General features: G+C 39.2%; 1 protein-coding gene across 6 annotated transcripts in view; it reads right to left on the bottom strand.

Annotated features, from left to right (window-relative positions):
* Positions 1-12,663, bottom strand: part of MPPED2 (metallophosphoesterase domain containing 2) — a 171,374-nt gene that overhangs the window by 149,988 nt on the left and 8,723 nt on the right. The window contains exon 3 of one of the 6 annotated variants that reach the window (XM_081798431.1): positions 1,512-1,534. The exons of the other annotated variants lie outside the window; for them this stretch is intronic. Within the exon in view, the coding sequence (XP_081654557.1) occupies positions 1,512-1,534 (23 nt within the window). The remainder of the gene's footprint in view (positions 1-1,511; positions 1,535-12,663) is intronic. 6 annotated transcript variants of the gene reach the window in all.

The following is a 12,663-nucleotide window of genomic DNA, read 5'->3' as shown; positions in this document are numbered from 1 at the left end:
TACGGCACCCTCCATTAACTAAAAGACACCAATAAATTTCCAAAATGTAGGCTCAGCACCAAAACATATATATATAAATATATATGTATGTATGTATGTATGTACGTATGGGGGGAGAAATCCCCACATATATTGCAGAACTCCGTGCAGCTTGCGTCTTCTCTGTGCAGTCTGGATCATGCATAATGCAACACTGCAACTGCTAACAGCAGGCGCGCACCAGATAATTTACACTTGTTTTTATGGACACGAGGAACTGATCTTTGAAGCTGTCCCTAATGAGATTCCGCTTGGCCCTAACAGCATCCTGAGAGAGTGTTCCGGTTTTCTACTTGGCATCCGGTGCATATTTATAATGCAGAATACAAGCTCATTTAAATTGCATATGTGGATTTTGGTGTCTTCCCTATTTTAAAGAAAGATTTTCATATCCTAAGGAGCACCGACTCCTCAATTACTAAACCATACTTTACCTAAACAATGTCACTGCCCGTCACTACAGGTACTTATCAGAGAGGCAGGTCCATCAAAGGGCCTCTACCTGCAGGGCAAAAAGCTCCCCCAATTGTAGTCCAGCCCTCACGTCCAGAAATTCAATTAGGTCTTCAGCCAAAGGGCATCTCCAGAAAGCCTAATTATACAACACCTTCCTTAGGAGACACAATCGCAGGGACAGTCAGGGGAAAAACCTGAAGTCAGTCACCTAAATTAAAAACTTCCTGCCCCAAAGTGCTTGCAACGCAAGCCTCTTTTTCTTATTATCTCCCCTCTTTTAAGTTCTGCTCCATATAAAATTTTTCCTTAAGCTTGCCACTTTATATGGGCTTTTCTAATCATTTGGTTTTCAAGGGGTTTAGAGCTTACTCACCCATAATCAGAGCTCCATTACATACGTACTTTGAGTTTCATCTGTTTTCCTTTATATTACATTTTTAAAAAGGTTTTCAATCTTTAAGTAACACCAGTGTTGCTAGGATGGTGTTACTGTACTTAACCCAAATCACAGATTTCTGTCAAAATGGTTATTCTATAAGAGCTTATTAATAGTAAGAGTTTATTATCTCAAAAAAAAAAAAAGTAGTTACAAAACATACAAGTACAGAATAAAACTGATTCGCCCTATGCAAAATGCATGATTCCCAGATAACAGATGACCTGTTTTCAAGGTCTTCATTTCAGGTCAACTCCACAGATTAGGGGCAGTTGTCAGTCAGACTCCTAATCATGGGGCTGAAATATACCCTAAATTAATTTCACGCTTCTATCCAATAATTGTTGACTCCAAATAGGATCAATAAATAAGCACTTTTACAAAGGAACTAAAACAATATACTTTCTAATGCCTCAGTTTTTAGAGAAAAATATAGGAAACCCAAATCTTTAGGGTCAAGTTGAAAGTGAAACTGATGTTTTCCCCATGTTAGTACTGAGAATATACTGTTGTCAATGCAAATGTCAACTGAAAGCAGGACAGATCATAGCATTGGTGTAGGAGTATCAGAAATACTCACTCTGAGCTTCATCCAGCTCCACCCTGAAAAAAACACGGGAAACTTACGTAAGTTACCCTTTTTAAAGCCAAGTATTTGGTCAAGTCTAAATACATGCTCTCAAAATGAATGGATGATGACGAGGGAGCACAGACTTCTTGGAGAAGCACATACTAAGAGACTACTGAATCCTTGCAAACTCAACTTTCATTCATTCATTCAACAGGTATTTGGAGAGTATCTAGAATGTGCCTAGTACCGTGACAGGTGATCTGGATAGAGGCAGGCAAAAGGAAAAGAAAAGAAAACTACAAAGACAGAGTAGCTGCTTTCATAGCCTAGTGGAAGACAGTCACTTCACAAATAATTTAAAAATCCATTTATGGGGTGCCCGGGTGGCTCAGTCGGTTGAGCGTCTCACTCTTGGTTTCAGCTCAGGTCATGATCTCAGCCCCACGGCTGGCTCCTCACTCAGCAGGGAGTCTCCTTGTCTTCCTCTCCCTCTGCCCCTCCCCCGACTCATGCTCTCTCTTCCTTTTCAAATAAATAAATAAATCTTTAAAAAATAAATAAATAAAAATGCATTTATGATAAGTGGAGTCAAAGAAAAGCATTACTTGTAGGTACTCCGAATACAGAGCTTTCTCAACTTATAATGGGGGTTACCTCCCAATAAACCCATCGTAAATTGGAAATATCATAAGTCAAAAATGCATTTAATACATCTACCCTGAGGACCATCATAGCTTAACCTAGCCGACCTTAACCATGCTCACAACACATAAGCCTACAGTTGGACAAAATCATGTAACGTAAAGCTTATCTTATAATAAAGTGTTGACTATCTCATGCCATTTGCTGAATACCGTACTGGAAGCAAAAAACAGGATGGTTGTATGGGTACAGAAGGGTTATGAGTGTATTGGTTGTTGACTTTCATAATTGCATACTGACTGGGAGCTGGGGCTGCCACTTCCCAGGATCGCCAAAGGGGACTGAATCCTGTATTGCTAGCCCAGGAAAAGATCCAAATTCAAGTACAGTTTCTACTGAATATCACTTTTGCACCATGGTAAAGTCGAAAAACCTTATGTCGACTCACTGTAAGTCAGGGACTGTCTATACATATAAAGGTTCACATAATCCAGAGAGGAGGTAGGGGCTCCCCTAAAGAGGTGACAAAGGAGGAGAAGGGAAACAGTATTGAGAGAAGAGAGCTGTCAACGTCATTTCGAACCTCAAAGTTTAGGGCAGTGGACCAGCCTGATGCTCTCCCCACACCTCTTCAGTACCACTCACTTGAAATAAATTAAAAATAAAAAATTGAGGAGGTGTGCCTAGAAAGTTGGATTTACGTGTCTTCCCTTCAATGTCAGCACCAAAAACAGGATCGAAGACCTTGGGAAAAATCGGTGGACAGATCACCGAAGTTGGCACTAACTGCTGCCAAATGTCTGGCTGGCACCAGAGTACAGACTAAATTGGCCATAAAAACCTCACTGTAGTCCTTGCTCCTCTCAAAGGAAATGATTTCGTGATTCACAATGAGGCTTACCCAGAGGCCAGTCTTAGGGGGAGGCCTTGAATTTTGAGCTTAACTCAATTGCACGGTTTAGGGCAAGAGTTTCATGTTTCAGATGTGCAGTCAGGTAATCTGATCCCATCAGCGTTTTTAATGGCTTCTAAAAAATCGAAAGTGTTAAATCATTTTCCCAGCCTCCCCCAGAGCGGTCTGAGGGTGTTTTCTTCCCCAACCTCCATTCTCCTCCCCCTTATTTTTCATACTCAAACTGTTACTAAGTCTGAGACACTAATTTAACACACATTTCTTAATCCTCAAGTCTGATTGTAATTTGTGTGCTAAAAGAGTACACACATACCTAATATACTCCCTTTAAAAAGCACTGACCCAGAGGAAATAAAAGGATAATGCAATATGTAGAGATGGTGCTTTCTTTCAGAAACAGCATTATTATCGTGATTCCTTATAAGCCTGGGGAGAACATTCTCCGGTTCTGGAGAAACCAAAGGCAGCAGACCCATGTACATCCCACAGCTCCAGTAAAGGCACATCTCTTAGAGTCACACTGTCTCAGTAAGTTCATAGAGAGACTCCGTCCCTACCTCCCAGTGTGGGAGTCCCCCCCTGCCCCCCCTGACCCGGGAGACAGCACAGCCCCTAAAAACTTTCAAAGCAGGAGTAAACGGAAACAAAAACAAAAACTTCTCAACAAGAGTAAAACAGACATGCCATGTTTAATGGTATCAGAAAAAAAAGTTAGGGTGGGTAATGATGGCCCACGTGCCACCATGAAGACTCTGTGGCAGCTCAAGGGTTAATGCTGGGGATGCAGTCACAATGAACAATATTATTGATAATAATAGCTACCATGCATTGAGCATTGAGATGCTGTGCTACGTGCTTTACTAAGCACTAGGCATCCTCTAATATAAACTTGATTGTTACCTAGTGAAGCATATATTCTTATGATCCCCACAGTAAAGCTAAGGCACTAGCAGTAGAGAATATACCAGAACACATGCAAGGGGCATAGGGGTGGAGAGACAGACCGGGATATGGATATACTATTGGGGGGGGGGGGCTTTTCAAATTTCTTTTTTTTTTAATATATATATTTATAAATGAGCCTAGATTTCTGCTGGGCACCAGCCACTCTCCTCCTGAGTTCTCCCCTCCAAAATATATGCATTCAGTCTTCCCATCGCTCATGTTCTTCTGTTTACGGCTTTATTAAGATATTAAGTCCAGCAGTGGCTCCTGCAGCCCATGGTACAGCACCTTGCAAAACAGCACTGTTTGTTTATAAGGTGATACAACCTTCCCCGCAGAGTGTGGGGGCATGACTAAAATCCACTAATGGCCAGAAAGCTCATTTTAATTCTACACTTAACAAAATAAACACCTCATAAAGGCAGGTAAGCAGAAGCTACTTTTCACTCTGGACTGCTTTGTCTTAATAACCTTTGAAAGGAAGGAACGGACTGCAGGAACCGGCTCTCGCACACGCAGAACACAATTATGGCACAAAGAGATTGTGATAAAAGCCAAACCCCTTATGCAAAGTTAAATTATTTTTTCTTCCTGGGAGGAGGCAGTACCTCTCCCAAATACAGACCATTGCTAAATTGCAACGGTTCTTTCTCTGCAAATTCTGGCTGCATTAGTGGGATCTACAAGCCTGTCTGAAAAACCAGGGCATTTGATTTCCCTGAAACCAATTCCCAAAAGGGCTGATTCCCGCCCCCCAACCCGCTCTTTTGTCCACAAAAAATGAAGCTCCACTTACATGTTGGAGGAAATATTTCAAAACATTCCCTTTTTCCTCAAAGTGCAGAATTTATGGTAACAGATAATTAACAACAAATGACAAACAATCTGAGCAGTAAAGGTCCCAGTTTGGTTGCCAAGATGATGGTATCAAATTCCAAGATAAACAGTGGAACGTGCCGACTGCCATTTACGTGGAGGGGTCGAGATGGAGAGATGCAAAACAGGCCAGGCATCCGCCACCGAGGGGCACAATGTGGAGCAAACCACCTCCCGCCGGGTTATTATCTCCCTTCTCTCCCTCGAGAGTGTCAGTGGGTGTGGGGGTAGGACGGAGCTCTCTCCACCGTACTGAACAGACACCCAAGCCTCTGTATCTCACATAGGGGAAACATTAATCTTCTTTGGACTGCATTAGGAAAGAATGAGGAATTAATATCCTTTAGGAGTTAACACCTCCTTCCTAAGTTTGTTCTTCCCAAAGATTTGAACTCCCCATCTTCTTTTCTCTGAGTTTGTTGAGTCAAAATAGGTTTCAGTGCTACCAGTTGTGCCCAGACTGTGAGGGTTAAGAACAAAGTGAAAACAAGTTAACCTGTAAAAATTGGAATTTGAGCACAACATATGGTAAGTCTCCCAGATACTAACAGATGGCCAACCTTGGGAAATCGCAATTTCAGATATTCTTACATTTCTCAAAAGCCAGTTCATAGTTTGCTATTTGTTAAATGGATTTTTTTTTAATATTGAAATACAAACCTAAAGTTTGAATTACCTACAAACTGTCCTTCTCAGAAACCAAAACAGGTCAATGTATCAAAAATTGCTATTCTAATCCTTTCAAGGGCTGGATTCGTTGGTATGTGGGGTTTGGATGCATAACCCAGAAAGCTAAGGTGCAATTTGTCTTATTTCCTTGTAAAGTCCATCTTGACTGATGTTGAAGGATGCTGACACTCTCCTGGTATTACAGTCAAGCCCAAGACCAGGAACATCATAATTGCAAGAAAGAGTTATGATCTCATGTATGTATCTGCTAGTCTGTCTGTCTTTCTCCTGCTAGTCTGTCTGTCTTTCTCTTTCTCTCTTCTTTCCTCCCTCCCTCTCCTCTCTCCGTCTCCTTCACACATACTCCCATTTCTCATTGTATTCCTTGCCCACCCATGCAGGACCAGTATGCAAAAGTTGGTAACATTTTTAAAAATGGAATATGTTAAACATAAGGTAAAACCAAGAGCAATGGGTATGATATTTGTGATTTAAAAAGAAAGTATCTAATACAGTCTGATAGGCCTCTAGTTATCTTTGAAGTCTTAAGGCAAAGCAAAATGAAACAAAAAAAGAACTATTTTCCAAAACTCAGGACTAAAATAGAGCTGGTATACTGTCTATGTCACAGAAAAAGGCTAAATCAGGAAATTAGGGAAACATGCTTAAGTTGCTTAGCTGGTGGAAGACTTAATTTTTTTCTTGATTTCGGTTTTAAGTCCTTGTGCAAAACACATTTTAAACTAAGTGTGCAATATGTAAACGGTTTGAGACTTGGTCTGTGGCCCAAATACCTAAAACCAAATACCACAAGTAAGCCACTTTTCTTAGCCAATCAGTATAAATGCCAAAATAGCCCACCGCAAGATGGGAAAAGATATTTTTCCAATCCAAGAATTATCAAATCTTTGAGCTGGAAAGTTTTAGAGGCTTTCTGCACAAAGAAGTAAGTGGGCTTGAGTAGAGTCTGTGTTACGGCAATCTTTCAAGGAATCCACTACCAACAGAGGAACCAAGAATGGTTTAATTCTCACTTGGAATTTTCAAGCTCAGTAATATCAAGTGCTGAACATTTACCTGTTTGCTTTATTAATAGTACTAGTTTTTCTTTTTCTTTTCTGTTTTCAACTGGTGTCAAGAGCTTTACTACTTAATATAAAACTGCACAAAAATTTAAACCCACTAGAGGGGCTTATAGTCTTGATTTGTGGTAAAGAAGAAAATATGGAAAGCCTGCAAAGATGCATTTTCTTACGTACATTTTACCCTTCTACAGGGACAGAAATTGAAGAAAAAAAAAATCTTCAAAACAAAATAGAATAAAAATATGCGGACCCAAATACTGCAAGGGCCAATCAATCCAACAGAGTTTCCTCTTTGCAGAGTTCGTGTTTCTACACAGACAAAGCCTCCAAGTGTACTTCTAAAAAATAAAAGAGGCAGACTAACATGGTGGTCTGCAAAAGAGGGAGAGTAGTTTTGTCCATACTGATATTGAAATAATAGCCCAATCATGCCAGGATGGCTACTGAAACGTCTAGTTTCCAGCATGCTGTGGAAGTCCAAAAGGGGAAAAAAACATGGAAGGAAAGAGCTGAGGAAAAACCTGAAAAAGAAGAAAAACAAGCTGATGGGCAGATCTTCTGAGACTCCGCAAACTTCTTTTCTTTTTTTGGAAATAATTCAGAACTACCAAGAGTTTGCTGTACAACACATGGTAGATTCAGGGACATTGGCTTTGTTTTGATATCTTAAAATCTATACCTTCATAAGCTCTAAAATCTCAGAATTAAAATTAAATATGTCTCAAATACAGACTCCCTATTGCATTACTTCCTGGTTAGCCATTTTGTATGTCTTTCTCAAAACATTTCCATGAAGGAAATTAAAAAAAAAAACAAAACTGTACTTAGAACAGGCAACAGATTCAATCCATAAGGAGAGGTGATTTGACAGTTTCCCAATTTCAGGATGTGTCTATCCATTGACTATGACCACACTTGCCTATGAATCTTTCTTTATCTCTATAAATGTAGGTAAGTATTTCAGAATTTAAAATCCAGGCATACCATAATAGATGGGATTTACTTTATTTGTCAAAATTCTTTACCCTCCCCGAAAGTCAAGTAACCAAAAAACAAACAAAAAACACTGCACAGTTATACAACATACACCCAGGGTTCTAAGAACAAATCCCCATATGGACAAAAAAAATTCTAATTTTAGGCTGCCTTTTTAATGCTCGAATGCAAACAAAGAAATCTACAGAATAAGAAAAAAGTCAAGCTCTAAAATGAAGTCAAACTGTCACGGACCACAAGACCAATACCCTCAGGGAGTATATAGCAAAAAGAACTTATTTAAAAAAAAAAGAAATGAGAGAGGAAAAGAAAAATACTCTGTGTTTACATATGAGTGCAAACGAAAAGAGCCATTCAGCATCTCCATGATGAATTTCAGATTGAAAACATTAACAAAAATTATGGCCATGCTAATGTGCAGGCCAGTGATAAATTTGTAATGAGAATGAGCATGAGAATGAGTGGCTTACCAAGAGAAAAAAAATGTTTAGAATGTTTTTTCAAACAGCTAATGCAGCCCAGCTCCAGAGCAAAGGATGAATTTCTACCTTGTCAGTAAAGTGCAATTGTATAGAGCCCCAGACATTCATTCATTCGTTGATATTAGTCTTCCTCTGGGTGAGAGTTAGAGGGGTCATTTCTCTTCTTCTTCTCCACCACATCCCCATGATGCCTCACTGTTATATTTTTTTTTCCTACAGAATACCACTAATGATGAGGGATTTATATTCTTAATTTCAAACAGACCTAAAGATAAGATAAGAAGCAGGAGAAATCCAAAACTGCCAGAGTGGGAAGCGATGATGCTAAAAGGGCACCAAGTTCCTGGTGAGGAACCTGAAATCCAGGGAAGCCCAAAGTACTAATGACCGTAGACCTAATTAGTGACCAAGACAGGACTAGAATCCAGGTTCTCTGAAATATGATCAAGTAGTCTACAGCAAGCTACCTATTTACTGATACTCTGTACTCCGATAGCTTCCAAAAATGCATCTAAAAAGACTTCTTAATCAATTTCATTTAGGTATAGGACTAGAAAGAAGGCAACCTCTTTGGCACTGCTCCCACCTTCCCACACATGAGCAAGTGGAATTACACTGAACCAAAAAATAGCCTTTGGTCTATTTCTCGGTTATAACGTGAAATAGAAGAAAACACCACTGAAAGAAGGTAGGCCCAAAGAAAGTAGAAGATATACATTTGTGGGAGCCTTCAGTGCAAATCTTGCAGACAAGGCAGGACTTATAGACAAATTGCATTTTTATCATTCTTAAAAAAAGTTTTTATCATAAAAGTATTACAGTTGTTATAATAAGAATCCAAATTATACAAAGGTATATAAAATAAAAAGTGAAGGGTCTTTATCCACCAACTCCCTCCCCCAAATTCATTCCCTAAATAATCACCAGTAATGTTGGTCTTTATTTTTCTACACACTTTTATATTTTTTTAACCAAAAGACACCATTCCATAACTCTCTCATGTAACTTTGTCTTTGTACCTAAGGATGCCTAAGGCAGACCTGACATAAACATTTACTTCCCAGCACCAGAAATGAAACTTCAGATCACACATACACACAAAGTCCTATAAGAATCTGGCATGGAATGATCACTAAGCTACCCTAAAAGCTTCAGATCATTTTTGATTCACAATGTCCAAGCTAATACTGACCAGATACTTTATAGTGCAATAAAGAGTAATGAGAACACAAGCTGGACTTGTCAGGTTTTATACAACAAGAAGTTCAGAAAGGAAGATGTTAACACTGATGTTACCAGCTGGACATAAGACCATATGGAAAAGATCATAAATATTATCACAGCATCTATTTATCAAGTGCTATATCTTTCAGGCACTCTATGTCATATGCTTTATCTCACTTAATACTCACAACTATCTTAAAGGGTCATTCAACCCATTCTACAGATGAGAAGACTCAGGAATTTTTCCATCATCACTCAGCCAAGCTAGTAACAAGCAGGATCAACATCTGTATGTAGATCTCTGATTTCAGACCATATTCTCAGCCATCATATGAATACTGTCCTCATTCCCTAGCCAAAGCTGTGGCCCTTTGGACTCAATCCTGGTTAATTATAGTTAATTCTTGATGCTTCTGTTTTAACCACCACCACAGGAGGGGAGCCTAAAACACTGATGAGGGGTACAAAACCCTGAGAACAGCCCATGAGGAAGAAGGCCACTGTGATTTCACAGAGAATAACCAGGCAACACTCAGTTCACTGGATTCCTTCTCCCCTTGGGACTGTACCTCCCAAGGAGAACTAAATGAGATAATCCTAGGCTGTTTATGACCTTGACAGGCACCAAGAAGTCAGAACATCTGCCAACCCTGACAGTCAAATATCCTACTCAGAAAAGTTTGCTGGGAGTGGTTCCTTGAAGAAGACAGGACAAAATTTACCAGTGATTTTCTTGTTCATTCATTTTTACTCCACTGGTTTTCAAAATGAATTGAGACAGCTTAGAATTAAAAATGCAGAATCAGTAAAACAATCATTAATAACAGCTAACGTGTATTGAGTATAAGCTATGTACTAAGAACTCCTCTAAGAATTTTACAAGTAATACTGTTTTAAACCTTCACAGCAACCTTTTGAGATAGGCGCTACTTTTATCGTCCACATTCTACAAATGGAAAAAGAAAACACAGAGAACTTAATACATTTCTCCACGGTTGGTTACACAGCTAGTAAGTGGTGCAAACCAGGCTTTAAATCTAACAATCTTATTCCCCCAGAGATGTCAACCACTATGCTACGCTGCCTCCCAAAACAAGTATAAAAGAACAACAGCAGAGTAATATTCCACGGGTGTTGACAACTGAAGACAAAGACAAGCATAGGACTAAAACTGAAAATAAAACTCGATACGAGCTTCCTAGCAACCAATTCTTAAAGAAAAAGGTGAGGAATTAACCTCAGTAGGGTGATCAACCATCCTGGCTAGCACAGGACTAAGGGGTCTCCCAGAACACAGGACTTTCAATGCAAAAGCTGAGGTGGCTGGATGCCCTACTGAAAAAGGCTTTATAATATTTTATTAGGCCTCACATAATTAAAAATATACAAAATCTTTATGGTGCTTTCAAACCTACATTGGCTCCTTCAGCACCTCCTCCCACCAACATTAAAAATACTAAACAATTTTCTCTACACTCTGCTTGGGAAAAATGAAGGGATTGTAGAAAAATGAAACACTGTTAATTGTTGGTTTCCAATCATCACATCTATCACTGTTTTCAAGAGTCTGGGTAAGAGGGGCATACAAATTCTTGGCTAAATTCTGCCCTATCAACTCCAGCTGTGCTTTCATTTTCTTTTCCAAGGTCATTTAAGATTACTTTCTTAAAAAAAAAAAAAAATCTTCCTTTAGATTTTGCCATTTGCAACAACAGGGATGGACCTAGAGGGTATTATGCTAAGTGCAATAAGTTAGACAGAAAAAGACAAACACCATACAATTTCGCTTCTATATATATGTGGAATCTAAAAAAACAAAACAGATGAATAAACAGACCAAAAAAAAAGCAGAAACAGACCCATAAATATAAGAATAAACTGGTGGTTGCCAGAGGGGAGGGAACTAAGGGGATGGGTAAAATGGATAAAGAGGGGTGGGAGGTCCAGGCTTCTGGTTATGGAATGGATAAGTCATGGAGATGAAAGGCATGGCACAGGGAATATAGTCAGTGGTATTTTAATGAAGTGTTGGATGGTGATAGATGGCAGCTACACTTGTGGTGAGCCCAGCAAAAGGTACAGACTTGTCCAATCACTATGCTGTACACCTGAAACTAAAGTAACATTGTCTGTCAACTGTACTTCAATTAAAAAAAAAAAATCTTCCCTATGTCACAGGTAGAGATGCAGGCCAGTGGTTTTTTAGAAAGCTTGGTGGCAGCCTCGTCAGAACTCATGGGAGAAACCAAACCAAGACCAAGTAGTAAATCTCCTAACGTCACTTGAAACAATAGCTCTGAAATCGGTGATGAGCTTGATGAAGATGAGGACCAAGTTTTATGTATCTGTATTCCCCCTATAGCAACCCCTTGCAAATAAATGTTGTCTTAATTGCAATCTTAATCTCAGTATGTCAGAGCTAAAAAGATCCACAACTGTCATTCAGTGCAAATGTGTACAAATGAGTATACATGGAGCATGGAGAAGAGAAGTCAATTGCCCAAGGTGGGTCACAAAATTGACGTGAGACTAACTGAATTAAATGAGAAGTGAGCTATTCCTTAATTAAGGCAAGAAAACCCCACTAGGTTCTGTGAAAGAAAACCATGGATCACTTAAGGGGCCAGGATTGTAATTCCAATTCAGGTGATCCATTATGGGACGTAAGTAAAAAAGGAAAGGAAACATTTTAAGGATCCCATGTAAAATAACGAGCAACTCTTCAAGTGGAAAAGACAAAATATTTTTAGGGAGAGGAACAAACCTCTGCCGTGATGTGTTGAGAACTTCAGGAAAACCGAAGAAATTTTAGACTAAATATTTTATGGATTTTTTCCAGCCAATTTAAGTTTCTATTTAGACTAAGTGCATTTTTTTTTTTTTTACTATAAAAGAAATATAACATGATCACATTTAACCAAGATACCTGAATGCCTAGTATGGGCCAGTCACTGTGCTAGGGCAGCAAACAAGGAAAAGTCAAGCCAATGGGAAGGTGAGCCAGCTACTTGACAATACACACACACCTTCATACAAACACTCAAAATGTTAATACAGAACAGAAAAATTCCAATGAGAATATCTCCAAATCTCAATCACAATATCTCATCTCAATGCACAGTCAAATCAGTGGATCAATCCATCCATCAATCAGTATTTCTGAACAGCTGTTACCTGCTCAATCACTGCTTTTAAGAAACAAATGGAACTGGAGGGTATTATGTTGAGCGAAATAAGTCAAACAGAGAAAGACGTGTATCATATGACCTCACTGATATGAGGAATTCTTGATCTCAGGAAACAAACTGAGGGTTGCTGGAGTGGGGGGT

The sequence above is a fragment of the Leptonychotes weddellii genome, chromosome 11, assembly GCF_054177405.1.
Source record: "Leptonychotes weddellii isolate Sample4059 chromosome 11, ASM5417740v2, whole genome shotgun sequence".
In the NCBI taxonomy this organism is placed as follows: Eukaryota; Metazoa; Chordata; class Mammalia; order Carnivora; family Phocidae; genus Leptonychotes; species Leptonychotes weddellii.
Note: the sequence above shows the minus strand (reverse complement) of the source record. Positions and strands in the feature narration are given on the sequence as shown.